This window comes from Rhinopithecus roxellana, chromosome 17 (genome assembly GCF_007565055.1).
Source record: "Rhinopithecus roxellana isolate Shanxi Qingling chromosome 17, ASM756505v1, whole genome shotgun sequence".
Classification (NCBI taxonomy): Eukaryota; Metazoa; Chordata; class Mammalia; order Primates; family Cercopithecidae; genus Rhinopithecus; species Rhinopithecus roxellana.
Window position 1 is genome coordinate 60,295,913 of NC_044565.1, and position 27,445 is coordinate 60,323,357.

The 27,445-nt window shown below is 36.6% G+C and overlaps 1 protein-coding gene and 1 non-coding gene across 7 annotated transcripts; both read right to left on the reverse strand.

Annotated features, from left to right (window-relative positions):
• Nucleotides 1-294: 294 nt before the first annotated feature.
• On the reverse strand, nucleotides 295-27,196 carry NT5C1B (5'-nucleotidase, cytosolic IB). Of its 6 annotated transcripts, none has more exons than XM_010386330.2 (10): nucleotides 27,067-27,196; nucleotides 25,136-25,225; nucleotides 24,576-24,806; nucleotides 23,891-24,028; nucleotides 22,135-22,599; nucleotides 21,688-21,855; nucleotides 20,457-20,586; nucleotides 14,423-14,545; nucleotides 13,834-14,018; nucleotides 295-1,528 (listed from the first exon to the last, which is right to left on the reverse strand). In XM_010386330.2, exons 1-10 carry the CDS (start codon nucleotides 27,094-27,096, stop codon nucleotides 1,205-1,207), a joined length of 1,884 nt encoding a protein of 627 aa, XP_010384632.1. In that variant the 5' UTR covers nucleotides 27,097-27,196; the 3' UTR covers nucleotides 295-1,204. The 6 variants fall into 6 exon arrangements, with proteins under 6 accessions (XP_010384632.1, XP_010384637.1, XP_010384634.1 ...); XM_010386332.2 differs by having other exon boundaries at nucleotides 651-1,528; nucleotides 24,627-24,806; XM_010386333.1 differs by having other exon boundaries at nucleotides 656-1,528; nucleotides 24,627-24,756; nucleotides 25,137-25,225; nucleotides 27,067-27,096.
• On the reverse strand, nucleotides 20,946-21,052 carry LOC115894387. The gene has a single exon (XR_004054517.1). It is a non-coding gene; the product is annotated as a U6 spliceosomal RNA (small nuclear RNA).
• Nucleotides 27,197-27,445: the final 249 nt, after the last annotated feature.

The following is a 27,445-nucleotide window of genomic DNA, read 5'->3' on the forward strand; positions in this document are numbered from 1 at the left end:
TAGGAGGAAAACAGGAGGGAGGAATCCTTAGTTAATCCTGCGGTGTAACTGCTGTGTAGTTTATGCATGGAACTTAATGAAATGATTAATCTGTACCAGATGGGTCCAAAGGCCATGAAATTAATAACTCTATTTGGAAGGGAGGAAAGAGACCTCATTATAACTTTTGAAGTAAGATTTGAATTTGAATCTAATTAGTCTTAACACTCATTAGCTCTGTATCCTTAAACAAGCTATCTAATTAACCTTTTTGAATCTTAGGCTCCTCATTGATAAAAAGGAAGGTAATAATAATACTATGTAACAAACATTTAATTTGATAAGAAAATGAAGTAACATGTGAAAATAACCAGGTCACTGTGCCTAACATATATTTAATGACCAACCAATTTTCGTTGAAAACAAAACAAAAATTGCATGAGAATGACAATGAAGGACCAGGATTCTACACTTTATGTCACATTTTGAAGTGGTAGCGTAGGGTCTTTTTTTTTTTTTTTCATACAAATATGGATGTGCCAGCCTGCCAGGCCCAAAGCCAGAGACTTCAAATATGAAACTCTGTGGACCAGAGGCATTTAACCCACCAAGTAATTTTCAGAGAACCTTTCTTAAGAGTTTCTGTTTAAGGCTTATCTTAGAAAGTACCCTGGAGGAACAACCAGATGATTTATTTCTAAATGAGCAGTATCAAAATTGTTATGCAGGTAGAGTGAAATTCTCATTTTGCTTTGTTTAAAAGGCTGGCCATAGCAGTCACAGAATACAAAGCTCCAGTTTTCAAGAGTGTACTTAACCATACTCCTTCTGCCTTTGAAGACACTATTCTACAATGCTGATGGGTAACAATTCATTCTTATCTACAAACATCCAAAAATGAGCAGTGCTGCATGAAACTAAGTAAGCTTCTAAAACAGTCCCTTAAGCATGCAAATATTCAAGTTCTAAACTTAAAGAGTCATCATTATGGCTTACACAGAGATAGGTGCAACGACATTCAACAATATTGGTAGTTCAAAGAGAAATAGTTTGATAGTAACTTGAGGGTTCAAAAGATTTTCCAAAAAATCAAGAGGAAACCTTTCCAAAGAAGCTAAGTTTTAAGGTCCAATTTTCTGAAATACCTATCTAATAATCCTAGAGAGTCAAAAGAAGTGGCTTCTGTAATACCAGACTATTACCACTTTATTTCTCCTCCCTGCCCCTAACTACTGAATTTTTTATTAAAGCCATAAGCTGCGATGGAACCTAACTTCTGTGCCCCTTCAATGTGGAACATGTGGTCATCAAAGAAGATGTGGGGCCGGATCTTCACCAAGATGGGACTTTTGGGGGCTCCAGCAAGGAAAAGAGCTTCGTCTATCTCTAGACCCCAGCGTCGAAGGGTCTTCAGCACACGGGCGCCTGAACTGGCTGCACTCCTAGCTGTAACCAGGTAGGTCCTGATAGGACAAAGTAACCGTTCATTTTTGGCATAGAACTTCTTTTGCAGTCTGCCTAAATCTTCCAGAAAGCCTTTCAGGGGACCCTGTAAAAGGAACATATATCACAGCTGTGATACAGTGAGCCAAAGAAAGTGAATGCTAAAAAGCAGAGACCCATAAGATACAATACAAAGGATATAATACAGCATGACATGCAGTGTTATGAAGCTGATGGCAAAAGGCTAAAACTCGATAGGAATTTATGTGAATATGTTGTCTGATATGGAACCATCCTTGCATTCGTGGAATGTGCCTAAAATGACCATATGATTTAACATGTAAACCTATATACTTTAAATATGAAAGAATGTTCAATAAATAATTAAGCCAGGACAACAGACATAAACTATCCATGGTAAGCTGGAATAGCGGGTCATTCTAAATAAACTCTAATTAGTTACCAAAGCACTACTCTTTTAATTTGCTTTTTGTGAATGTGCATTTTAACTTTATAAAGTATATGCTTTTGTCTAGCTTAATGCTGTTTGACTTGAATCTAACTGTGTCTTTCATTTTTAACCTTTCCAAACACTTAGTTTTAGTATCTCTTGTGTAGAGCCCAGAATTGGATTTTGCTATGTGATACAACCTGAAAATCTTATTTTTTAAAACAATAGTTAAGTTTTTGTTCATTTACATTTCTTTGTATTACAAATATACTTGAGATTGTTTCTGTCTTGTGGTTTTATTGCATTTTCCATGTTTTAAAGATTTGAAAGGATTGTTCAATAATCTATGTATTTCTTCTTTGTAGTTGTATATGGGTGGTTCTTCTGACATTTAAGAAGGTTTACATTATTTCCTTCTATAAATTACCTTTACAACGATAACCTTTTATAGTACCCTCAGTCCTCTATTTTTTAAAAAGAATCCCAGATCTATTATTCTTCATAATGAGAAATAATGAAAGCAGGGTATTTCTTCAATGTGTCTGTAGTCCTCTATTTCTTCTCCACCATCTAATTTTTGTCATTTATTTACTTTTCCTTGGTGTTTATTTACTTTTGCATTATTACATTTTGTTTTATTTCTATTTATCAAGTTTACATTTCATCCTTTTATTGGCTATTGTAACTGAAAATTCCAGCATACTTCTTCCGTAGACCTTCTTTCCCCATATTTTTCCATTTTTTGTTAGTTATCTAATTTGTATATCGTACAAATTTGTTCTTTTGTACAGTTGTTTTAGTTCTAATTCTATGGTTAACTATATTATATGAATGTTTGTGCCTTTGTGCTTCTAATTCTCCACGTGTTGGCCAAAATTTGTCCTGTGGTACTAATTTTCTCAAAAACATCTTATGGTAATAATCCCTGAGAATATGGTATATTCTCAACTGTATATCTATTTCCTCTGTCTTTGAATAAACTTTTGGCTGGATATAGAATACATGATTTATATATAAGATTCTCCACAAGATCTTATAAGTAGTGCTCCACTGTCTTTTGCTTTTGAATGCCGCTCTTGAGAAGTTTGAGGGCCTCTTGTTTCCCATCTCACCTCTTCCACCACTTATATGAGTAGGCAGCCCAAATAATTATTTCTTCATTTTGAAGCCCAATAATTTCACTAGGCCTCTCAGTGATGGTCATTTTGATTCTATACCTCTATCACACAATATGGGCTTTTAATATTTAATATTTTAATCATTTAATATATAAATATCTTTTGATAATTTATCAGTTTTTAATTTCTATTTTTACATTAATTTGCATCTTTATATTTAACATCAATTCCCCTCCCCCAACATGATTTTAAAGTTTTTCTTCAGGGATTCTACTTAGACATAGGCTGGGTCTTCTTTACCTGTTATCTATTTCTGTCATTTTTCTATATGTAATTGTATTTTTAATCTGTACCAGATGGGTAATATCTCTATTGGAGGGGAGGAAAGATTTACAGCATTCTATAACTTTCACATTTTATCATCTCTTCCTCGATTATTGCGTTTTTACTTTATGATCTTGCTTTAAGTCTTTAAAAGTCATGGCAAATGTTCAGTCATAATTATCTGTATTATGTCAACTTTTTCTTGTAAGAGCTCTTCATCTGTTATTAGATTTTGTTCTTTTTTAATCTGCCTTTTTCTCATAGTATCTTTGAATGTATTCAATGTCAGTTCTCTTTTTATTATTACTTGTACTGAAGTAGACTGGTTTTTCTTGGGACAATTGGTGGGTTTCTAGGGGAAGGTCAATGGGAGTATTTGGAGACTGACTTGTTTTCATGATTCAAAGGCTCCCTTCTTTGCTGTCATGGAAACAAACAGTTTTCTGTAAACATGACTTATTGTGTAACCATTTACTTAAATTTTCTTTAAGGTTGTATATCTTAGGAAAAAACAAGTAAATTTACTTTCTCATGGTAAGAGGCCATACATATAGATGAAAAAACTGGGACTGTTTTTTTGACAAGAGCAGCAAACTCATAGTGACTGTTGGCAGGAGCCACCATCATTGCAGTTAGTCTTTAAAACACAGAGGGGCACAGTTTCCCTTGCTGTTTTTGGATGGTTTCCAAATGGAAGAAACAGAGAATGCTGAGTTTATATCACCATATTCAAATCAAGTATCCATCTCATTCTCTTTTACTTCTATTTTGGGGTATGTTTTGTAATTTATATATTTGCACAGTAGTACAGCATATAATTTATCAATAAAAATATAAAATTACTAGGGAAACTTAGAAAAAGCAAATACTAGGGAAAGACTGTTACTCCATTTCTGATAACAAGAAAACTCCAATCTAAAAAATAACTTTTCTTGAGCCCATCAAAGAGCTGAGATTGCAGGGTAACCAACTAGCATGAAAACTAGGGAAAAACAGGCATCTTCAAGAAGATGTGGAGTGCAAGAACTGTGTACTTTTGGTAGAGTGTTGAAAAAAGTTATACCAGATTCCATACAAGCAAGTACAAGCAATTCAAGTAATTTAAAAAAGACATTGAGAAAGAACTAGGGTGCACCAATGAGAGAGCATAGAAGCCCTGGGATCCACAGGCACAAGAAGTACACACTCTTTTTTAGGCTTTTCTCCACGGACTTCACTAGATGCTGATGACAAAGACTGCAAGCAGTAGGGTGATAGAATAAAGCCATCCTTGATGGTACAGGTGTGGAGGAGGGGAGCAGCTGCCACTGGGGGCAAAGACTAAAACTCCCCCAGTTGCTTATACCCTCAGAAACAAAGAGCTTAGACTGCTAGAAGGGCTTCAAACACTGTTATCCTCCAGGGCATGAGTAAAGATCCACTGTTACAGAAGAAAACATTCTAACTTTGGGAGGATAAGAGACTATCAAGGATTGGTACCATTAGATATTGGCTATCACTGGGACATGGCAAGATCCAGGAGAATGTTCAGCCCTAAGCCCTAGGAAGATAGAAGAAATAGCTGGGAAGGGGTAAGAACGAGGAGAGCTTCTCTGCAGCAGACACACAGGGAAGGCCTACTGCTGAAAGTCGACTAGAAATCTTGAGAAAACCCCTCTGGCAAAGTTGATACTAGACAAGCTTGGATCTTGTGGTGCCATGAAGATAACCATAGCAACCACAAAATCTAAAACAAGTTTAACACCTGACTTGATTGATTCAATCTATCACAATAATTGCTAGTCCTACAGTAAAACAGAACAAAACAAAATGAACAATCTACTTTCAGGAGAAATTAAAAGAACTAGACTTATGACCCAGATGTCACAAATATAACAGAGGGAATTGAAAATAACTGTGATTAATATATTTAAATGTCTGCTTTAAAGGTGGATACCATACATGAGTAGACTAGCAATTTTGGCAATTTTGGCAAAGAGATTGAAATGATAAGAGAGTTGAATGGAACTATATAAAGAGTGCCTAATGGATGTATCAGTAGACTCAACACAGCTAAAGAAAGAATGAGTGAACTTGAAGACAGGTCGATAGAAATTGCCCAAACTGAAAAGAGAGAAAGAGAAAAAGAAAAGAGTGGGGAAAAAAAAACAGAGTATTGAAATGCTGTGGGACACACACACACACACACACACACATACACTTACACTCCCCTCTCATATTCAAGCCAAAGGAAATATAGACAATTATAAAGGCAGTCAGAGAAAAATAGGCACATTACATACTAAGGACTAAAGATACAAAATTCATAACATTTGTCATCAAAATCTATACAAATAAGAAGACAATGGAAAAGCATCTTTAAGGTGCTGGAAGAAAAACATAGTAAGCCCAGAATATTACATTCAGTAAAAATAAAATATAGTTTTAAAAAATGAATAAGGTTAAGACTTTTTAGGCAAAGTAAAACAGAGATTCAGTACCAGTAGATTTGTACTACATGAAATGTTAAAGAAAACAAAATAAAACAAAAGATCTCCTGGCAGAAGGAATATGATAACAGAGAAAAACCTGATCTACACAAAGAAAGGAAGATCTCTGAAAATGATTAAAAGGAATTTGAATATGAAATACATATTTTGCCTCATCCTTATTTAGTAGAAGGTATTTAATTACCAAAAATAGAAATAGTAGTGGAAAAGAGAAATAAGTGTTGCAGTCCCCATGTCACTAATCTAAATGGAAAAGTTAAGCCTGGAACAGCTTAGAGACGATCTGCCTTCCATTCTATTCAAAGTCACCCCTATGCTCACTGAGATAACTACATATAGGATTGCCTTCTTTGGAGGGGCTAATCAGAAACTCAAACCTGCCTGGAGTCCTGCCTTTCCAGACCAAACCAATGTTCATATTACATATGTTGATTAATAAATATCTCATGTCTCCCTAAAATGGATAAAACCAAACTGTGCTCTGACCATATTGGGCACATGTCGTCAGATCCTCCTGAGGCTGTGTCATGCGTGCGTATCCTCAACCTTGGCAAAATAAACTTTCTAAATTTACTGAGACCTGTTTCACATTTTCAGGGTTCATAGTAGCAAAGTATAGAGAGTTTATAGCATAGATAAAATAAAAATATACGACAACTGTAGCACAAAACAGGAGAGGGAGAGTTTGGCAGTTCATTGTTGCAAAGTTCTTACAGCACATATGATGTTATAGAGTATAACATTGTTTGACAATACACGGTGATTACTTAAAGTTGCATATTGTAAACACTAGAATAACTAATAAAAATTTTAAATGAGTCATAAGCCAATAGTGGAGATAAAATGGCATGTAAAAACACACAGTAAGTTCTTAAGTAAATAGGGGAAAAAAGAAGAGGAAAAGGAAACTAAGAATAGTTGGAACACAGAGAAAACATAGGAAGATAGTAGATTTTAATCCAACCAAAGCTATGATCATATTAAATTTAAACATCCTAAAAATAGCAATTAAAACACGGGGATTGCCAGATTGTATAAATAGCAGTACCAACTATAATATCTATAAGAAAAATAAGTTAAATATAAACAAAATTTAAATATAAAGGCATAGATAAAAGTATAGAAAAATCATATCATACAAACATTAACCCCCCCCAAAAAGCTGGAATGATTATATGAGTATCAGATGAATATTACATAATGAAAAGGTTAAGACATGTCTCCCTAAAATGAAGGCTTTTAACTACTGATTCAATTATTTTGGTAGCTATAGAACTTCCATTTATCTTTTTCTTCCTTTTCGCATTCTTTTCTTCTCTCTGTTTATGAGCTTATGTTTTTCAAGGAATTTGTTCATTTAAATGACTGAATTTATGGACATAAATTAAGACAATATAATAAGAGATCTTACGTTCTAATCTTATCTTACCTTCTAAGATTAAGACAATATAATAATCCTAAATATGTGGGCACCTAAAAAAAAAGATGCAAAATACACTGATGTAAAACTGATAAAATTGAAAGGATAAACAGATAAGTTCTCAAATATATTTGGAGATTTCAACACTGCCTTCTCAATAGTAGGTAAAACAAATAGATAGAAAATTACTGACAATATAAAAAACCCAAGCAATATGACCTGAATTAATTTACATAATCTAATTGACATTTATAGAATATTTAATGACAACAGAATATTCTTTTCAAATACACATGACATATTCATCAAGATAGACCATATTCTGGGCATAAAACATACTGCAACAAATTTAAATAATTGAGATACAAAATATATTTTCTAATCACAACACAACAGAATTAAGCTTTGTTTCAACAATAGAAAGATATCTGAATAAACTCCAAATATATGATAATTAAATAACCTACTTCTAAGTGACCTGTGGGTCAAAGAGGAAATCACAGAGAAATTTTGAAAATATATTTTGAATTAAATAAAAAAAAACCATCAGCTATCAAAATATGTGGGATGCAACTACAGCAGTGTTTAGAGGAACATTTATAGCATTAAGTGCTTATATTAGAAGAGAGGTTTCAAATGAACAATCTCAGCTTCCACATTTAAAAACTTAGGAACAGCTGGCTCAGGAAAATTGATTAACCTCTGGCCAAACTGACCAAGAAAAACAACAACAAAAAAGAAAAGACACAAATTACTAGTATCAGAAATAAAAGTGCGGACACATCACTAAGGATCCTACAAATATTAAAAACACATTAGTAAAACACTGTAAAAGTTTATGTCCATAAATTCAGTCATTTAAATGAACAAATTCCTTGAAAAACATAAGCTCATAAACAGAGAGAAGAAAAGAATGCGAAAAGGAAGAAAAAGATAAATGGAAGTTCTATAGCTACCAAAATAATTGAATCAGTAGTTAAAAGCCTTCCAACAAAGAAAAAAGTTCAGGCCCAGATGGCTTCTTTGAAAAATTCTACCAAATATTTAAAATAGTTTGTATCACATTTTATGAGGGTAGTACTACCCTGTTACTAAAGTCAGATTAAGGTATTACAAGAGAATAAAACTATAGAGGATGAACATGAAGACATAAATGAATAAATAATACAAAATATTAACAAATTGGATTCAGCAATATGTGAAAAGGATAATACCACATGACTAACTTGAATTAATACCAACAACGCAAAGCTGCCTCAGCTTTTACAAATCCATTAATGTAATTTACACCTCAATAGACTAAAGGAGAGAAACCACATGATTTTTCTCAATAGATGCAAATCAGGCATAGTCAAAATTCAACCTTCATTTATTATAAAACCTCTCAAAAAACTAGAAAAAGAAGGTAACTCCCTCAACGTGAAAAAAGGGCATCTAGGAAAGACCTATGGATAACAGTTAAGAGTGAAAGACTGATGTCCCCCTAAGATCTGGGTACATGGCAAGGGTGTCCACCCTCATCACTGTTCTGAACATTGTACTGGATGTACTAGCAAGGTAAAAAGGCAAGAATGATAAATAACAGATATACAGCATGGAAACACAGAAATAAAACATGTCTTTAGTCACCAGTCAACATTATTGTTGACTTAGAAAATCTCAATCTACAAAATTGTTGTGAGAACTAACAAGGAAATTGAACAAGGTTGCAGAATACAAAAACCAATTGTGATTCTATGTATTAGCAATAAATAATTGGATAGTAAGGATTTTAAAAGTACCATTTATAATAGTACCAAAATATTACAAAATGCATAGGTATAAATAAAAAAATGCAATATCTGTGTGCTGAAACCTACAAAAGACTAAAAAAAAAAAAAAAAAAGAAAATTTAAATGATCTAAATAAATGAGGAGAGGAGAAATACCATGTCCATGGACAGAAAGACTCAATATTGTTAAGATATCTATTATCCCAAGCTCTAGCTATAAATAAAACAAAAATAAAAATAAAAATTCTCACAAAATTTTTCCCCCAGAAATAGATACACTTCTTAAATCTATATGAAAGTGCAAGGGAATCAGACTGTACTCTCTCTCTCTGTATATATTTTTTTGTTGTTGTTGTTTTGTTTCTTTAAATTTTAACAAAGTTGAAGTACTCACACCACCTGGTCCTAAGAACTATTGTGGCCAGGCGCGGTGGCTCAGGCCTGTAATCCCAGCACTTTGGGCAGCTGAGGCGGGTGTATCACAAGGTCAGGAGTTCGAGACCAGCCTGGCCAATATGTTATTTTAGTCTCTACTAAAAATACGAAAAATTAACCGGGCATGGTGGTAGGCGCCTGTAGTCCCAGCTACTCAGGAGGCTGAGGCAGGAGAATGTCTTGAACCCGGGAGGCGAAGGTTGCAGTGAGCCGAGATCACACCATTGCACTCCAGACTGGGTGACAGAGCAAGACTCCATCAAAAAGAAAAAAAAATAAAAAACTACTATAAAACTACAATAATCAAGATAATGTAATATTGATAAAAGGATGAATATCTATATTAAAGGAACAAGACAGAAAGTCACCCTTTTCAACAAATAACGCTTGAACAATTAAGATATCCAGGAAATTAGAATAAGCAGGAAAAATGAACCACAACTTGTACTTTGCACAAATACCATATTGACTCAAAATAGACCGTAATCCTAAGTTAAAAGGCTAAAACCATAAAATTTCTATATAAAAAGTCAGGAGATAATCATTGTGGCCTTAGATTAGGCAAAGATTTCTTATATATGATATTAAAAGTGCAATTTCTAAGAGAAAAAATTGATAAATCTGACTTCATCAAAATTATAAGTTTCTGCTCACTGAAAAGCACTGAAAGATATTAGAAGAATGAAAGACAAGCACAGGCTGAGAGAAAATATTTGTAAAACACACACCTGATAAAGGATGAGTATCCAAAACATATGAGGAACTCTCAGAAGTTGATAACAAACCAAAAACCCAATAAAATGAGGAAAAGATTTGAACAGGTACTTCACCAAAGAAGATACATGATGGAAAAAAGCACCTGATAAGATGCTTAGTAACATTTGTCATTAAAGAAATGCAAGCTAAAACTACAATGAGATTTTTTTTTTATAAACACGAAAATTGCTTAAATAAAGAAAGAAAAGAAAAATACTCAATACTACCAAATGCCAGCAACAATGCAAAGCAACAAAATCATGCATTGCTTTTAGGAATGCAAAATGTTATAGTCATTTGGGAAAATAATTTGACTGTATCTCATCAAATAATGATACAGTATACTACTTATCACATGACCTAGCAATTCCACTTCTAGGTACTTAAAAATGAAATGAAATCTTATATTTACACAGAAATTTGTATTCAAATGTTTAAAAGTAGCTTCATTTATAAATGTCAAAGACTGGAAATGACCTACTCCTTCAACAGGTAAAAGAATAAAGAAAACATGGTACATCCGCAGAATAGAATACTACTCAGCAATAAAAAGGAGCCAAGTACTGATACATGCAATGACATGCATTATGCTATAATAAATAAAATAAGTCAGATTGCATCCCATATGATTCCATTTATGTGACACCTGGAAAAGGCAAAACTATAGAAATAGAAATCAGATGAGTAGTGGTTGATGGGGTCTGGAGACAGGGTACTAGGATGACTACAAAGGGGCATGAGGGAATTTAGTGATTTAATGAAACTGTTGAGTATGTATTTTTATGTTATTTCACAATTACATATATTTGTTAAAACTCTTAAAACTATCCACTTAAAATTATAAATTTTACTCTATATAAATATACCTCAAAAATTCTGATACACACACACACATACACACACACACTTAGAGACCATTATCCCAGAATGGTGAGACAAGAGATAGGGATCAAATCAGGAGATATCAGTTACTTGTCACTGTACTACATTGGAGATTGGAGGCTCATAAACTACATTCAGACTTGTTCAATTAATCCTCTCCAGCTGTCCCATTTGCTGGTGACTTTCAGACCTCTTCCATTTGACAAAATTAAAATATTGTCATGACCAAACCACCACCCTACTAGCAACATACTTGAATGTCTTCAGTAGGAGTTGTACCTCATAGATTCTTTCTCATCAATGGAACACCCAGCAAAGCCTTCTGGCCTTTATGGAAAATCACCTTTTTTTATGTAAAAAATGGCATGGTTTTTAAACTGGCAGAAGTACTGCATAATAAAGGAAAGCATGAAATTTGTTGGGTATTCCTGCAATAAGTAGGGTTGGGATTCACAATTTTAATTGTTTAATGGGAGAAAAAGGCCATTTAAGGAGCAAAAATAAGTGAGAATACATAAAACTAGGAAGTTTCTGCAAAACAAAGGAAACAGAGTGAAAAGGCAACCTATGGAATGGGAGAAAATATTTGCAAACTGTACATCTGATAAGGGTTAATTTCCAAAATATACAAAGAATTCTTACAACTCAACAGCAAAATAAAAACAAATTAAGCTGGTTAAAAATGGGCAAAGGACTTGAATAGACATTTCTCTAAAGAACACATAGAAATGTCAATGGGTATATGAAAAGGTACTCAACACATTAATCATCAGAGAAATCCAAATAAAAACCACGATCAAATATCAAATTTTACTAGTCAAGATGGCTATTATAGAAGACAAAACAAAACAAAGATACCAAATGGTGGGAGAGTATGTATAGAATGTGGAACCCTTATACACTGTGGGCAGAAATGTAAAATTGTGTAGCCGCTGTGGAAAACAGAATGGAAAATTTTCAAAAAAAAACTAAAACCAGAACAACTGCCAAATGATTCAGTAATCCCACTGTTGAGTATATATCCAAAAGAAATGAAAGCAGGATCTCAAAGAGCTATGTAAACTGCAATGTTTACTACAACATTATTCACAATGGCCAAGATTTGGAAATAACCCAAATGTCCATCATCAGGGGAATGGATAGAGAAAATGTGGGATAAGACACAACATAATATTAATCAGCCTTTAAAAAGAAGGAAATACTACTATTTGTAACAAAATGGATGAGACCTGGAAGACCTGCTAAGATGAATAAATTCTAGAGATCTGCTGTACAATGTAGTGCCTATAGTTAACAATAGGGTATTGTACACTTAAAAACTTGTTTAGTGGATAGATCTTATGCTAAGTGTTCTTACCACAAAACAAAAAACTTTTTAAAAGACAAAGAGAAAAGTAAGTTTTTGGGAGTGGTGGATATGTTTATTACCTTGTTTGTAGTGACAGTATCATGTGTGTATGTATATGTCCAAATTCATCAAAATGTATACATTAAATATGTGCAACTTTTAAAAATTAAGTATAACTCAATAAAACTGAAGAAAAGAACAAAGTACAACATGAGAAAAGAACTGAAAAATGTAAAATTTAAAAGAAATTTAGATTATTTACTTCAGATGAGAAAATACTACTTTAACATTTGTCTGGAAGCAATGCTTTCTTTGAAGTGTTTTTGTTTAAGTGTTCTTTTTATGGAGGATTTCCACATTTCAATAATGGTGAATGGCTCTGAATTTCAGCAGAGTAGACTGATGTAAAATGTAACAAAGAATTTTCTTCTCAATAGTAAGCTTTGTTAATACGGAACTTTATAACACTAGGTTAAGCTTTCCAAAGGAGCTATTTAGAAAGAGAATATGAAGTTGAACACATACACTCATAGTTTAAATATTCCTTGCTTTAATGAGAGGTGACAAAGTAGAAAAACTTTTCAACTTTCAGTTAGTCTATTCATACTTTTATAAATTTATATAAAAATAGCAATATTTAAGTTTAAGTTCAGGAAGAACTGAGAAAAAGGACAATTAAATTTCTTGGGAAAATTGATAGAATAAAATTAAAAGACCTATAAGTTTAGATTCAGATTAAATGACATTTTGATCTCAGATTTCCTTTTGTTCAAATGTTATAGGTTCTGTTCATTTTCGACCTTGATTTTAACACTTCAGTTCATGGATGGATTGAAAGGTACTCAACAGCACTAATCCAAAAAAATCTAAATATTTAGTTTCAGTGTGATTACATATTCATAATTTGCACTTGTTTGAGGATCATTATTTGATTCAGTTCAAGTTCTTAGTTGTGCATATTTTCTCAATTAAGCAATGCCTTTCTTGAGTTTGAAGTCAAGGACAGAGATTCAACAAATGCTTACTCTAATCTATTGGAAATGACCCTACTATTTTGAGAATTTATTATGTAGTAGTGGCTTATTGATAAGTAGTATTTCCTGTTACTCTCAATTTGGAGAGGGTAGACTTCTAATTATGGAAAGATCATATAAGCATTTCCAAAGGTATAGATAAAATAAGGTTAAAATTAAAAATAAAGTTGTCAGCAGTGAATGCATCAAAGTGAGCAATTCATGGAAGAAAGAGAGAAAGCTCCAAAGATAAGACAGTAAGAAGGAGTGGCCTGCCTAAAATAACTTAAACATTCATCAGAATGGACCAATATTGATATTTATATAGAATAGAAAATAAATAAGTACATAAAATAAGTACATAAATAAGTACATAAAAATTAATTAGCACACATTGAACCTACCTGAGCAAGAGGCTTACTTTCACATAATGTATCATACTGGAAGAATTTGTCCAGCCCATGCTCCTTGGTAAAATGTTCAGACTCATCAGAGAAGAGGACAGCATCCCCATCAAAGGCTACACGGAGCTGGGTGTCACAGTAAGCCATGTCTTTGGCTCCATCAAACATTGTGGCAGAGGCAATACCTGATAGATTATGGAGACTGATTAATACTCTTCTCAGGTCTGTGAGTTACAGTTTCTACCATTAAAAAAACAAATTCTCCCAGACCTTATGTTTTCTCTCTAGCTATTACCTGATGGCTCAACTCCTCTTCACAACCACAGATCTCAGAACAGTTGTCTATGCACTGCCTCTATGTCTATAGGGATGGGAACATGTAAAATGGATTGTAGGACAATTACTGAGGATGTCCATTTCCAGGAAAGTCAAAGCTCTAAAGGACAGACTTAAGTGTTGCCCCATGTGGAAAAACTTCAGAAGAATATCCAACAAGACCATAGGCCTCATAATCATATGCAAAACTTAATGTAAGTAACCATTAGTGTAAACCTCTTTATTAACTAGAGGAATAAAATCAGACTAATACCTTCTTGTATTGCCTCTTGCACTTTTTCAGAATCTGCAGCAATATACAAGTTGGTAAGATATGCCTTCAAATAGCCAATTGGGTTTTTTCCACCGGTCAGACAGAAGCGGTCAATCTGTAAGCCTATTATCAGACAAGAAAGACTTTGTTATGACAGTGATTAAAGACAAAATGCTGTAAATCCAAGTAAAAGTTACCTTATAGATAACTGAGCTTATTTGTAAATTCAACTGGCTTTATTTGTGAACCTAAAGGAAAGTTACCTTAGAAATAAACTTTTAAAATCGTCTTATAGCACCAATATTTAAAATTCCTCAACTATTTTATGTAATCGTGGTTGTGTTTGGTACATTATAGTTTATGTGCATAGTATATTCACATAGATCATGCCATTTTATTCTCACAAACATAATGAAGGTATTATTATCTTCATTACAGGAAAGGAAAGTTAGACATAAAGACTTAATCTAACACACTGATTTAGATGCATAGAGCAGACTTGAGCCCAAGTGTTTGACTCTTGTCTAGGTTAGAACAGGGTACTTTTTCTTGAACTACAGCCTGCTCACTTACTGTAAAGGTCTATTAAGATGTGGCTCTTGAGATCGTGCTATTGGACTCCAGCCTGGCAACAGAGTGAGACTCTCTCTCAGAAAAAAAAAAAAAAAAAAAGGCTTTATCTCAAAACCATACAATTACATGGAAAGTAAACAACCAACCTGCTCCTGAATGACTTCTGGGTAAACAATGAAATGAAGGCAGAAATCAAGAAATTATTTGAAGCTGATGATAATAAAGATACAACATACCAGAATCTCTGGGACATATCTAAAGCACTGTTAAGAGGGAAGTTGATGGCATGAAACACTTTTATCAAAAGATAGAAAGATCACAAATTAACAACATAACATCACACCTAGGGGAACTAGAAAAAAAAGAAAGAAGAAAACTAACCCTAGAGCTAACTGAAGAAAAGAAATAACCATAATCAAAGCTGAACTGAATGAAATTGAGATGTGAAAAAATATACGAAAGATCAACAACACCGAAAGTTTGTTATTTGAAAGAATAAATAAGATCGATATACTGCTAGCTAGACTAACAAAGAGAGAGAGAAAAATCCAAATATACGCAATCAGAAATGACACAAGTGACATTACTACCAACCTCACAGAAATAGTAAAAACAAAAACCCCTCAGATTGTTACAAACACCTCTATGCATAGAAACTAGAAAACCTAGAAGAAATAGATAAATTCCTGGAAAAATACAATCTCCCAAGATTGAACCAGGAAGAAATTGAAACTCTGAACTGACCAATAACAAGTTTCTAAATTGAATCAGTAATAAAGAGCCTATCAACCATAAACAGCCCTGGACCAGATGGATACTCAGCCAAATTCTACCAGACATATAGGAACTGGTATGAATCCTACTGAAACTATTGTAAAAAATTATGGAGGAGAGACTCCTCCCTAATTCATTTTATGAGGTCAACATAACTCTGATACCAAAACCTGGCAGAGACACAGAAAAAAGAAAACTTCAGGCCAATATCCCTGACGAACACAGATGCAAAAATCCTTGACAAAATCCTACCAAATCAAATCCGGCAGCACATCAAAAAGCTAATCTACCATGATCAAGTAGGCTTTATTCCTAGGATGCATAGTTGGTTCAACATACACCAGTCAATAAATGTGATTCATCAAATAAATAGAACTAAAAGTAAAAACTATATGATAATCTCAATAGATGCAAAAATGGCTGTCAATAAAATTTAACATCCTTTCATGTTAACCCCTCCCCCAAAAAAGCCTCAACCATGAAGGAACATACTTAAAAATAATAAAAGCCATCTATGACAAACCCAGAGCCAACATCATACTGAATGGGCAAAAGCTAGAAGAACTGGAATAAGACAAGGATGCCCACTCTCACCGTTTGTATTCAACATAGTCCTGAAGTCCTAGCCAGAGCAGTCAGGCAAGAGAATGAAAAAAGACATTCAAATAGAAAGAGAGGAACTCAGATTATCTCTCTTGGAAGATGATATGATTTTTCACCTAGAAAATGCCATAGTTTCTGCCCCAAAGTTCCTACCTCTGATAATAACTTCAGCAGTTTCAGGATACAAAATTAATGTTTAAAATCAGTAGCATTTTTATATACCAACAGTGTTCAAGCTAAAAGCCAAATCAAGAATGCAATCCCATTTGCAATCACCACACACAAAATTAAAATACCTAGGAATACAGCTATCCATGGAGGTGAAAAATCTCTAAAAGGATTACAAAACACTGCTGAAAAAAAATGAAAGACAACACAAACAAATGGAAAAAATCCCATGATCATGAATAGGAAGAATCAATATTGTTAAAATGGCCATACTGCTCAAAGCAATTTACAGATTCAATGCTATTCCTATCAAACTACCAATGACATTTTTCACAGAATTAGAAAACACTATTTGGAAATTCACATGGAATCAAAAAAGAGCTTGAATAGCCACAGCAAACCTTAGCAAAAAGAACAAAGCTGGAGGCATTACATAACCAAGCTTCACACTATACTACAAAGATACAATAACTAAAACAGCATGGTGCCAGTACAAAAACAGACACGTAGACCAATGGAATGGGTTAGAAAACCCAGAAATAAAGCCATACATCTACAACCATCTGATCTTCAACAAAGTCAAGAAAAACATGCAATGGGGAAAGGACTCTATATTCAATAAATGGTGCTGGGATAACTGGCTAGCTATATGCCAAAGATTGAAATAGGACCCCTTCCTTTCACCAGATACAAAAATTAACTCAAGATGGATTAAAGACTTAAATGTAAAACCCAAAGCCCAAGCCCTAGAGGAAAATCTAGGAAATACCAATCTGGACAGGCTCTGGTAAAGATTTCATGATGAAGACACCAAAAGTCATTGCAACAACAAGAACAAAATTGACACATGGGAGCTAATTAAACTAAACAGCTTCTGCATAGCAAAAGAAACTATCACCAGAGTAAACAGACAGCCTATAAAATGGAAGAAAATATTTTCAAATTATGCATTTAACAAAGGTCTAAAATCCAGAATTTGTGAGGTATTTAAACAGATTAACAAGCAGAAACAACCTCATTAAAAAATGGGCAAAGGACATGAATAGATACTTCTCAAAAGACATACATGCAGCCAACAAGCATATGAAAAAAACGCTCAACCTCACTAATGATTAGAGAAAATCAAAACCACAATGAGATTATCATCTCATATCAATCAGAATGGCTACTGTTAAAAATCAAAAACTGACCTGCTGATGAGGTTGTGGTTAAAAACGAACACTTACGTGCTGCTTTTGGTGGTGTAAAATAGTTCAGCTGGTATGGAAAGCATGTTGCAGATTTCTCAACGAATTTTAAACAGAATTACCATTTGACCCAGCAATCCCATTGCTGGGTATATGCCCAAAGGAATATAAATTGTTCTACCATAAGAATATATGTATGGCAGGGCATGATGGCTCACACCCGTACTCCCAGCAGTTTGGGAGGCTGAGGTGGGCAGATCATCTGAGGTCAGGAGTTTGAGACTGGTCTGATCAACATGGAGAAACCCCGCCTCTACTAAAAAAATACAAAATTAGCCGGGCGTGGTGGCACATGCCTGTAATCCCAGCTACTCGGGAGGCTGAGGCAGGAGAATCACTTGAACCCAGGAGGCAGAGGTTGCGGTGAGCCGAGATAGTGCCATTGCACTCCAGCCTGGGCAACAAGAGCAAAATTCTGTCTCAAAAAAAAAAAAAAAAAAGAAAGAAAGAAAGAAAAAAATATTTATATATACACACAAATGTTCATTGCAGGACCATTCACAATAGCAAAGACATGTAATCAACCTAAATGCCCATTGATGATGGACTGGAGAAACAAAATATAGTGCATATATACCATGGAACACAACCATAACAAAGAATGAGATCATCTTTTTTGCAGCAACATGGATGGAGCTGGAGGCTATTATCCTAGGTGAATTAATGCAGCAACAGAAAACCAAATACCACATGTTCTCACTTATAAGTGGGAGCTAAACATTGAGTACACATGGACACAAAGAAGGGAGCAGTAGACATCAGGGCCTACTTGAGGGTGGAGGGTGGGGGGCAGATGAAGATTGAAAAATTACCTATTGGGTAATATGCTTATTACCTAGGTAATGAAGTAATCTCTACACCAAACCCTCATGACATGCAATTTAGTCATATAACAGTGAATTATCATCATTAAACATTAATATAACATCAAATGCTTTTGTAAATCAGTAACTATTACAAAATAACACTGGCTGTCTGTAAGGGGTTTGTAAAATAGGCACCTTCATATACTATGGGTAAAAGTATACATTGGTACAAGCTGTCTAGAAAGTGACTTGATGATACGCAGCTTTGTACCTTTTGACCTAAGATTCCTTATTTTTGTAAAAAGGAATATTCTGAAATTCTGATAAAGATTTCTATAGAAAGGTCTCAGTTTAGGGTTATTTATAAAAGCAAAATGTTCAACAATGTGACAGTAGTTATATGAAGTATAGGATTATCCATATGATAGAATATGTACCAATTCAAAGGATTTTTTTTAGGTATACGATAAACTGGGTAGCTACACATGATATAAAGCAGAATACTGTCTAGTTAGTTGTTTATCATCTGTATGGACCAGGAGAGTCGGTCAGGTCCGTTAACTGTCTTGGTGGAAGTATCTGCTTTGGTATTAGAAAATGCTCTCATTTTTTTGCTTATGTCAATGTTGGGCATATGTGGTACAAAAGTGTGCTCTACAAATCCCTAAATCATGTGAATTTCATCACCCAGAAATTATTTGGTGACACCGAGACTCTAGAAATGATTAAAGCATCGTCCCTCTTCTTAAGGAGATCACAGTTCACTGAGGAGCCTGGCATGTAAAACATTTGTTATAATAAAGACCCCTGCAGACAGAGATACGAATTGCTTTCAGTACCCACAGAAGGAAGTAACTAACTCTTCTGGGTCAAAAGATTTTTATTCCGTGAACAAGGCTGCATGAGAAGGTTGTACACAATCAGTTCATCAGCAGAATTAACAGGTAAATAACTGATTTCTTATGCTTCCAGCCTTGATAGGTCAGTGTGGTGAGGGATAGATAGACCTTAATCACCTACTAAATCAATGTTAAATTCTAGCTGTTGTTTACTAGGTGATTGTTATATGGCAGTCATTTATATTAAATTTTGATGTTCTCTCTTTTTACTTCATAACACTATGAAGACTACACTTTTAAAAGGCAAAAATATTTTTAAATGTACTTCAATGATTCCAGCCTTATAGTTAGAATAATATAAAGTAAAACTCATAACTTATATCTCGATTATTTGTAAATATGCCCAATTTAAACGTTATTTTAACTTCACACACCAATTTAGAAAATAGGCCAATTGTGCCTGAAATAATTCAGGTAGTTCCATAATAGGAAAAGTTGGAACTTTCTCTTAAAGTCCCCAACACACTGATAGAAACACTGAAGGGACTAGAATCAATCATATTTTCCATGTAAATTATTTTATGTGTGGGGAGAGAAAGCAGCCAGGGACAATCAGATTTTAAGAGTGGAAAGGAGAGGTGAAAACCTTTAAACCTTTAACACGAATCTGTGGTGAGCAAGAAGTTTGATCACACAGTAAAAACCTTTGGGTTGACGGCTCCTTGAAGTCAAGTTCAGAAGTGAAAAACATAAAACAGAGAAATATATTGCAGGACCTAGGATTAAGACTTTGAAATTCACACTTGACAAGTTAAGTCCAGAGCTTTGAGCCCAACTCTGTGCTGAAGTTAAAAATGAACATGGCCTCTCTTGTTCTGACATAGGCAAATAAACATTCCTGGCGCAGAAGGGGGTGTCAGTATCAAAGACACTGCGTTTGGTTAAGCCACAGTTAGCAAAATAACATGGCTTCTCTCTTTCAGAGCAGAGAGCTGTTCTTCCACATGGTATTTATTTTACTTACCATAGTGATTGACGCTGTTTATAAGCCGCACTCCCACTTGGGCATGGTTATTAGTCATCAGTACAATATCAAATAAGTCCTGTTCATCAGGATATAGATCACGGAGTCTAGCATTGACATACTGTAGTGCCTGCAGGTTACAAACATGAATGTGTGTAAAGAGGGGCAGGCAAGGTGGTTTTGGGGAGGCTACAGAGGAAGCATCTCATCAGAGTCAAATTCAAGCTCTGAAGAATCTTCTCTGAGAGATTCTGGCTCCTTTAAGGAAGATTTATCCCATGCATTTCTGTATTATCAACCTCTCATTCATAGGAACTCAGTTAATCAGTAATGTTTGTTGAGAATTGTTTCAACTTTGGGTTCACTAGAATTATCTCTGGGGGACAGGTAAAGAGTAGGGTCAGGCTAACCGTTTTATGCTTTGTCTATGTTTGATTGATTTTTAAAATCTGCTTTTATTGATCATCTAATGATTGTTTTCTAATTTTGAAAAATATGGACTGCTTCATGAATCTGCATGTCATCCTTGCCCAGAGGTCATGCAAATTGTCTCTGTTTTGTTCCAATTTTAGTATATATGCTGTCAAAGAGAGTACTTTGTGTATTAACATGTATCTTTAGGTTTGTAGCTCCTGCCCATGCTTTTACTGTGACTCATAAGTACATTCTACCAACAACTTGTAGAGGTGTCATTTGTTTTTGCATAGTTATAATGTTATTGTGTAATATTTATATAAGCAGATCAAAGTTGTAAGTGCTATACATTTCAGTGTAAGTTCAGAGAACCTTACCTTTTCTATTAAAATCACACCCCTAAGTGACAACAGCATCTTTATTTTCTTAATATGCTATGTTTGGGGCCAGAAGAGCTAACGTGAATTTCATTTCACTGTAATATGGCGTTTTATTTCTACTACTCAGGATTCTAAATTCATTATGGCTTCTTAGCACTCCTTCGAGGGAGAGAGGCTTCTGTTACAGGTCTCATGATTAGGACTTCACTTAGGGAAGGCTAACATACCAAATCTAGAGCTGTGGGCTGGAGTCCCTTCCTCCACAGTCTGGAAGCCTGTGCGAAATCATAAACTGACCTGGGTCAGCTAGAAGGAGACAAGAATGACAATGGTGGGCTAGGAATGATCTGGGAAATTGAATGCCCTCCCAAGGGTTGGCCTGGGTCCTTCCCTCGCCATCGAGGGTCCTGGCGGACCAAAGACAGGTTGCAGAGTACCTTGACGAAGCGGAACGCTGGACCCGGGGTCAGGATGACATTCTCATTGGTGAGCTGATACTCCATGTACTTTTCCAGACCCTCTTCCTCGTAGATTTTCCTGCCGTCCACCATGTTGAAGAGCGCACAGGATGAGAGCGCAATGGTGATGGCGTTCTTGGGTTTGGGCTGCAGAGAGGGACGCCAACGGGAGGACAGTCACATAGCCAGGAAGGGGACAGGGTTGGGGCTCCTCCACGGGAGGGTGAGAATAGGACCGCGGGTCCCTGCTTGGAGAAGTGGGATGCTGGAAACAGCTGAGGCTGGGACTCCCCGAGGTTTGGGGAGGAGAAGCGGGAGACTGGGGAGGACCTCCCTGCGCAGTGAAGAGGAGGGCGGCTGGAAGAGGCTCTGCTGCCCGCTGCAAGGAGGGGCGCCCCGGGTGCCAGGGGTGGCGGGCTCGCTCACCGGCCTGGGACGCGAGGAGCTCGGGTTCTTCTCATAGAACGACCTCATGGATGCCCAGTAGGCAGCCTCGTAGTCGTCCTCATCCTCCCGCTGCTGCTGCTGCTGCTCAGGCAGACAGTCGTGGTCCAGTTGGATGGAGGCGGGGTAGATTCCCCTGCGCTGGCTGGAGGACTTCCATTCTGTGGGGGATGTGCGCGAATATTCCCGCGACTGCGAGTCCCGGCTCTGGCGGATTTCCCGCACGATGCCCTGGGCCCAGGCCTCCGGATTCTCTTGCATTTTGGTGTTGCGCCGGGGGCCAGGATCGGGCTCTGGGGGCGTGGGAGGCCGTGAGTCCTGCGACCGGGGTGGCTGGGGCGACGCGGGCGGCTGGAGCGAGGGCTGCCCGGACAGTGCCGGTGGTGAGGAGTCATGAAGGCTTGGGGAGGTGGATGGAGTCCGGGAGCTCGTGGAGCTGCTGGGGAGCTGCAGCAAGACAATGGGCGTCTGAAGTCGAGGCCTGCCCGGGGTCCCTGTGGCCAGCTCTGCCCAGCTCCCGTCAAGGATCTGTCCTTTCTGCCTGTTCCATTCCTAGACCTTGGATGGGTGCTGGTTCATCTCAGCTCCTTAAGTAGGGCTTAAGGGAACCGGACATTTCTAGGCTTCAGCTGTTTGATATTTCTGTTAAACAGACACAGAGACTGTCTGCTTTCCTTCTCTCTCCCCTAGCTTCCCCATAAGCATTTCGCACATTTTTATTTGTTTGGAGTAGATAGGACCTAGTCCTCCTCCTCCCCCTTAGGCAGCTGACACATGGTTTGCAAAGTTCTGTCCCCTGCTTGGCATATACCTACTCAGTCAGAGGCCTGCAGGTAGGACAGAGGGCGTGCAGAATGGATCTTGCTTGGCCAGTGCCTTAGTGTGTGACCTCCAGTTAACTCCATGAGCAAAGTGGGCCAGACATTCTCACCAGAACACTCTACATATCTCCTTGGGGCATGTCTCTCCCCGCTCCCCATGTGAATGTTGGAGTGATGGCTGGGAAAGTCGCTTGTCGGGAGACTGGAGCATCTCCCCAGGGCCTTCAGAGCGCCTTGTGCCAGGGAACCACAGTTATATTGAATCATCTTCCTAAACAGGAAAGGACCATTCTAGAGAAAAATCTCCTTTACTAAGGTGAGCAAGAAGTTATTAGGCATCCATGTATGATTTCAGATTGTTTCACACATGACTCAAAAAAGGATGTTTTTGTTTAGATGATTGAGTCAAATCCGATAGAGATGATGAATTGGGTAGGAATGCATGCTCTCCCAGTGGCTGGGTCTGGATCATTCACTCTGCTTCCAAAATCTTAATCTCAAAACTAACTTTTTTTTTTTTAATTGCTTATGTGGTCAGGCCTAATTAAAGACTCAAAGCCCCACACAATCTGACACTCTTTTTCTCTTGTGACCATTTACTTCCCTCTTCTGAGGGAATAACTATTTGTCGAAGTAAGGAAGGAAGGAGGAAGTGTGCAGCCTGTAGATCTAGAGCCCCTGGGTTTTCATGCTAGCTCTACAACTTATTAATATGAAACCTTAAACAAGTTCCCTCTATACTTCAGTTTTCTTAGCGGTAAAATGGGATTTATGGGCAGAAGGGAGTTCTCCTGAGGGCTAAATTAGCTAACACATGTAAAGCACATAAACAGGGCCTTGCACATAGAAAGCGTCAATAAATGTTAACCATTGTTATTATTTTATCATCTACTCCTCCCTTTCGTCTTTACCTCTACCTTAGCACTGGTGTTCCTGCTTCTAGGCTCATCTATGGATGGAGCCTTGGTGGATGGGCTGCGGGATGTTCTAGACCACTGACTGCGCACAAGGTACCCTCGAGAGTCTGTCTTCCGCACTGATGATTCTTGTGATCCCTGTGATGGAAAGAAGAAACCCAAGGGTGTAAAACCCCGTCACCCACTCCTTCTATACATGTGCCTGCAGAATAGTCATGTCAGGCTGAATATAGCAGCACCCAGTGAGAAGATCCCTGGCCTCAATGACTCTTAACCTGAACTCTTGTGTACTGTTCTAACTCTGGTCTAGTCCTCACTTCTGTTTGGAGCATCTATGTGGGGGTCCACTTGAAAGAGCATCCAAAACCAAGATGCAAACATATTTTTTCACTGTGACTCCTCGTATATGGAACTTAGTATGGTTCACCATTGTTCCTCCCTTTTCCTCACTTCTTCCCTCAAGGATAAGCCTGTTAACGGATGCTGAAATGATATATCCACCGTTTTTTTACCAGACTCTAAAGGTGAGGACAGCTGGTGCCCCACTGAGGTTTCAGGAGGACTCTAAAGCAGCTGCTTAAAAGGAATGGAGCCCTCAAGCTTTCCTTTTAGGAGAAACAAGAATGAAGGAGACCAGGGAGCAGCAAAGTAAAAGAGTTTCTATTTGCCATATTCTTCCCCTCACCCAGATTGTCTGTGGTTCCCCTCCAGAATCAGTAGTGTGATCTCTGCTCACCCTCATCATGGTGATCTGCTGGCCCTGCTCCCACAACAGGCACATGTGAATATAAATACGTATTGTGCGGCAGGGGCCAAGGGCTGTTCCCTCAGCTGCACAAAGGCAGCGTCTACACGACGAGTGACCCCGGAAGGGGCAACATCTCAGCGAGTGATTCGGATTGACTGCACGCCTCATCTGAAAGATTGTGCAGAAAGTGGTCAATGCGATGGCCAGACCCCCTCCCCTCCCTGATTTGAACAAAGATCAGTCTCCTCCCTGTGTAGGCTGAGCAGAGGAGCCTGCTGTGGTTCCACACATTCTAAGTGAACACTCGGGTATGGATGGAGGGGAAGACAGGGCCCAACCTCTCCTAGTTCCTTAACCTCCTCATGAGGACATTAGGGATCCCTTAATACAATTCTCAACAGCTTGGTCTTCTCTCCCAGAACTCCCTGCCCCCTAACATTTTCCTTTATGCTCTCTGCTCCTTAATTTCCTCACCTCTGCTACAGAGATCGGCTCACCTGATTGCTCAGACGAACTCCTGGTTTGTCAGATTCCTTTCTTTTTTCTGCTTCTAGACTCTCTTTTGAGGACCTCATTCCGGGCTCATTCTCGACATGGAAACAAAGAATGTTTATTAAGTTTTAATCTCAGGGCATTAGGAATCTTGACTTTAAGAATACAGGGATAAAGAAAACATGGAATTTATTTATTTGCTAATATAAAAAGATATAAACTCTAGACCTTAGTTTCCCCTGTTCTAACAAGCATGAGTAAAAGATAACACATATTTTATTAAAAAGAATTATATAAACAAATTTTAATATAGAAATTTGTTGGTTCATAGATTTGAGATATAAAGCATTTATTGTTTAAAGACTGATAACACAGGAAATATTAGAGAATTGTGAAGTTGTTTATGTAGAATAAGTTTTTTTTTCTGTTACTCTGAAGATTGCTAATTATGAAACTTATTTTTCCTTACCATTTAGAATTCAATTTTTTCTCATTTTCATCATCACTATAGCTCAAATTTTCTGTGGATCTAGCCTTGCCAATATTAGTTTGATTTCTAAATATAAGGACCTTAATCTCATACAAATTTATTGAAAGTCATGTCTTCTGTTCCTATCATCTAATTACTCATAGATGTAGAGTGGAAAGGGATTTCTTACCAACAAATTAACAACAGATAGGGAAAACCAAGTAACAGAGCACAAGAAGATAACTCACTTTGTGGAACTCTACTCAAATATTTATGTCTTCATTTTCATTTGGAGGAGATACTTATTGGAGTATTATTTGAACTGTTTCATGCTAAGTAAGTGGCCGCAATGTGATCAAGATTAGTGTTATTTATCTGTTTAAGGAGCACAACTTCTAGGTTAGACCAAGATCCACTAGAGCACTCTATATTCATCCATTTAAGCTCTATGTTTTGCATGCAGGAAAAATCTCATCAATGTTAGTTGCATGAGAATGTTAGTTGCATGAGAGAATGGCATAGCTGTACAGCTCCTGAACTAATTTTAAAATCTTTTCATCAACCCTCACCCCCCTTATACACATACATAGCAGTCACCATAATATCCTCTTACTTCTAATTCCAAATGATATTTTAAATCCAGTTCCTTTTTTCTATCTCTATTATCATTGCATTGTTCCAGGCCTCTGACCATCCTGGGACTATGTTTTTTGAATATAGCCTTTCGAGCAGGTTTCATGGCCTTAAATCCTCTCCACTTCTAGATCTGTCCACCGTATTTATTTAGAGTAATATTTACGAGATGTAAATCTAGTAATGCTTCATTCCTGGATAAACACTTTCTTCACTTGGTTCGCTCAGGAGCCTCATGATGTATTCCTGTGTACCTGCTACTTGCATGCCCTTCACTCTACACTTTATCACTATGTTCTACTAATACCAAGTGACTTGTATTTGCCTGCATACACCACCCTTATTTCCTTATGGTCACCTCTTCTCTCTTATGTTCTTCAAAACCCAGCTCAGTGTGACCTGGGGGAAGTTCCCAGAGTGAAATATTCCCCTGTGTTGCTTGTGTCTTTTGTATATACTTTTACAGAGCAATGAGCTGTCCTTTGTCTGTTCTCTCTCCTACTAGGCCATGCCTTCTTCAAAGACATCCACTGTTTTTACCTTTTACTACTAACATATGAGTATATGCTAAATGAATACTGACTTATTGGAATGATTTGCATACTACATGTTTTAATCTTTTTCTTTTCTGTCTTTGTTTTTTAAACATTTCTCCTTCTTCCCATTTCTCTGCTCTTTCCATTGCCTTTATTCTCTTCCTTCTCTTTTCCTCTACATGCAGCCATTATCTGAAATTATTTGGTTATTGCAGAGCCTTTGCAGAGGCAAATGATGGACTGATACCCACATTTCTTCAGCCCCATGGCAAGATTCTAAGATACTCGATTCACTCACCTTTTTCTGTTTGAGAGTTGTTTGACTCATTTTTTAACTGTTGAAATTCTTCTGTTGTTATCCAGATTTTTGTCTCCCCAGCTCCATTTCCTGTCACTTCCCTTGCTCAGTCTAGCTTTGCATTTAGAATGTCAAATTTGTGACATCATATGTGATTCCATAGTAACAAACTGACTCTGTGAATATGTGATTAACCTTTTCTTAAAAAATAAAAAAAAATATTTCTTCATTTTTAATGTATCTGCTCATAGCCATTGTCTTTGTTTTCAGAAATTGATGTCTAAACATTGTTCAGATGTTCAATATGTAGCAATATCAATATTACCACTTCCTTCTTTTTAAATCTTTTTAAGCATTTCTCTCCCATTCATTATATTAA

Coding starts and splice junctions, on each gene's coding strand:
- NT5C1B (XM_010386330.2), bottom strand. CDS start 27,096: ATGAGTCAAACAACTCTCAAACAGAAAAAG. Junction 22,600..23,890: donor GCAGGAACACCAGTGCTAAG/GTAGAGGTAAAG, acceptor GTCTTGCTGCAG/CTCCCCAGCAGCTCCACGAG. Junction 21,856..22,134: donor GCTCCTCGCGTCCCAGGCCG/GTGAGCGAGCCC, acceptor CCCTCTCTGCAG/CCCAAACCCAAGAACGCCAT.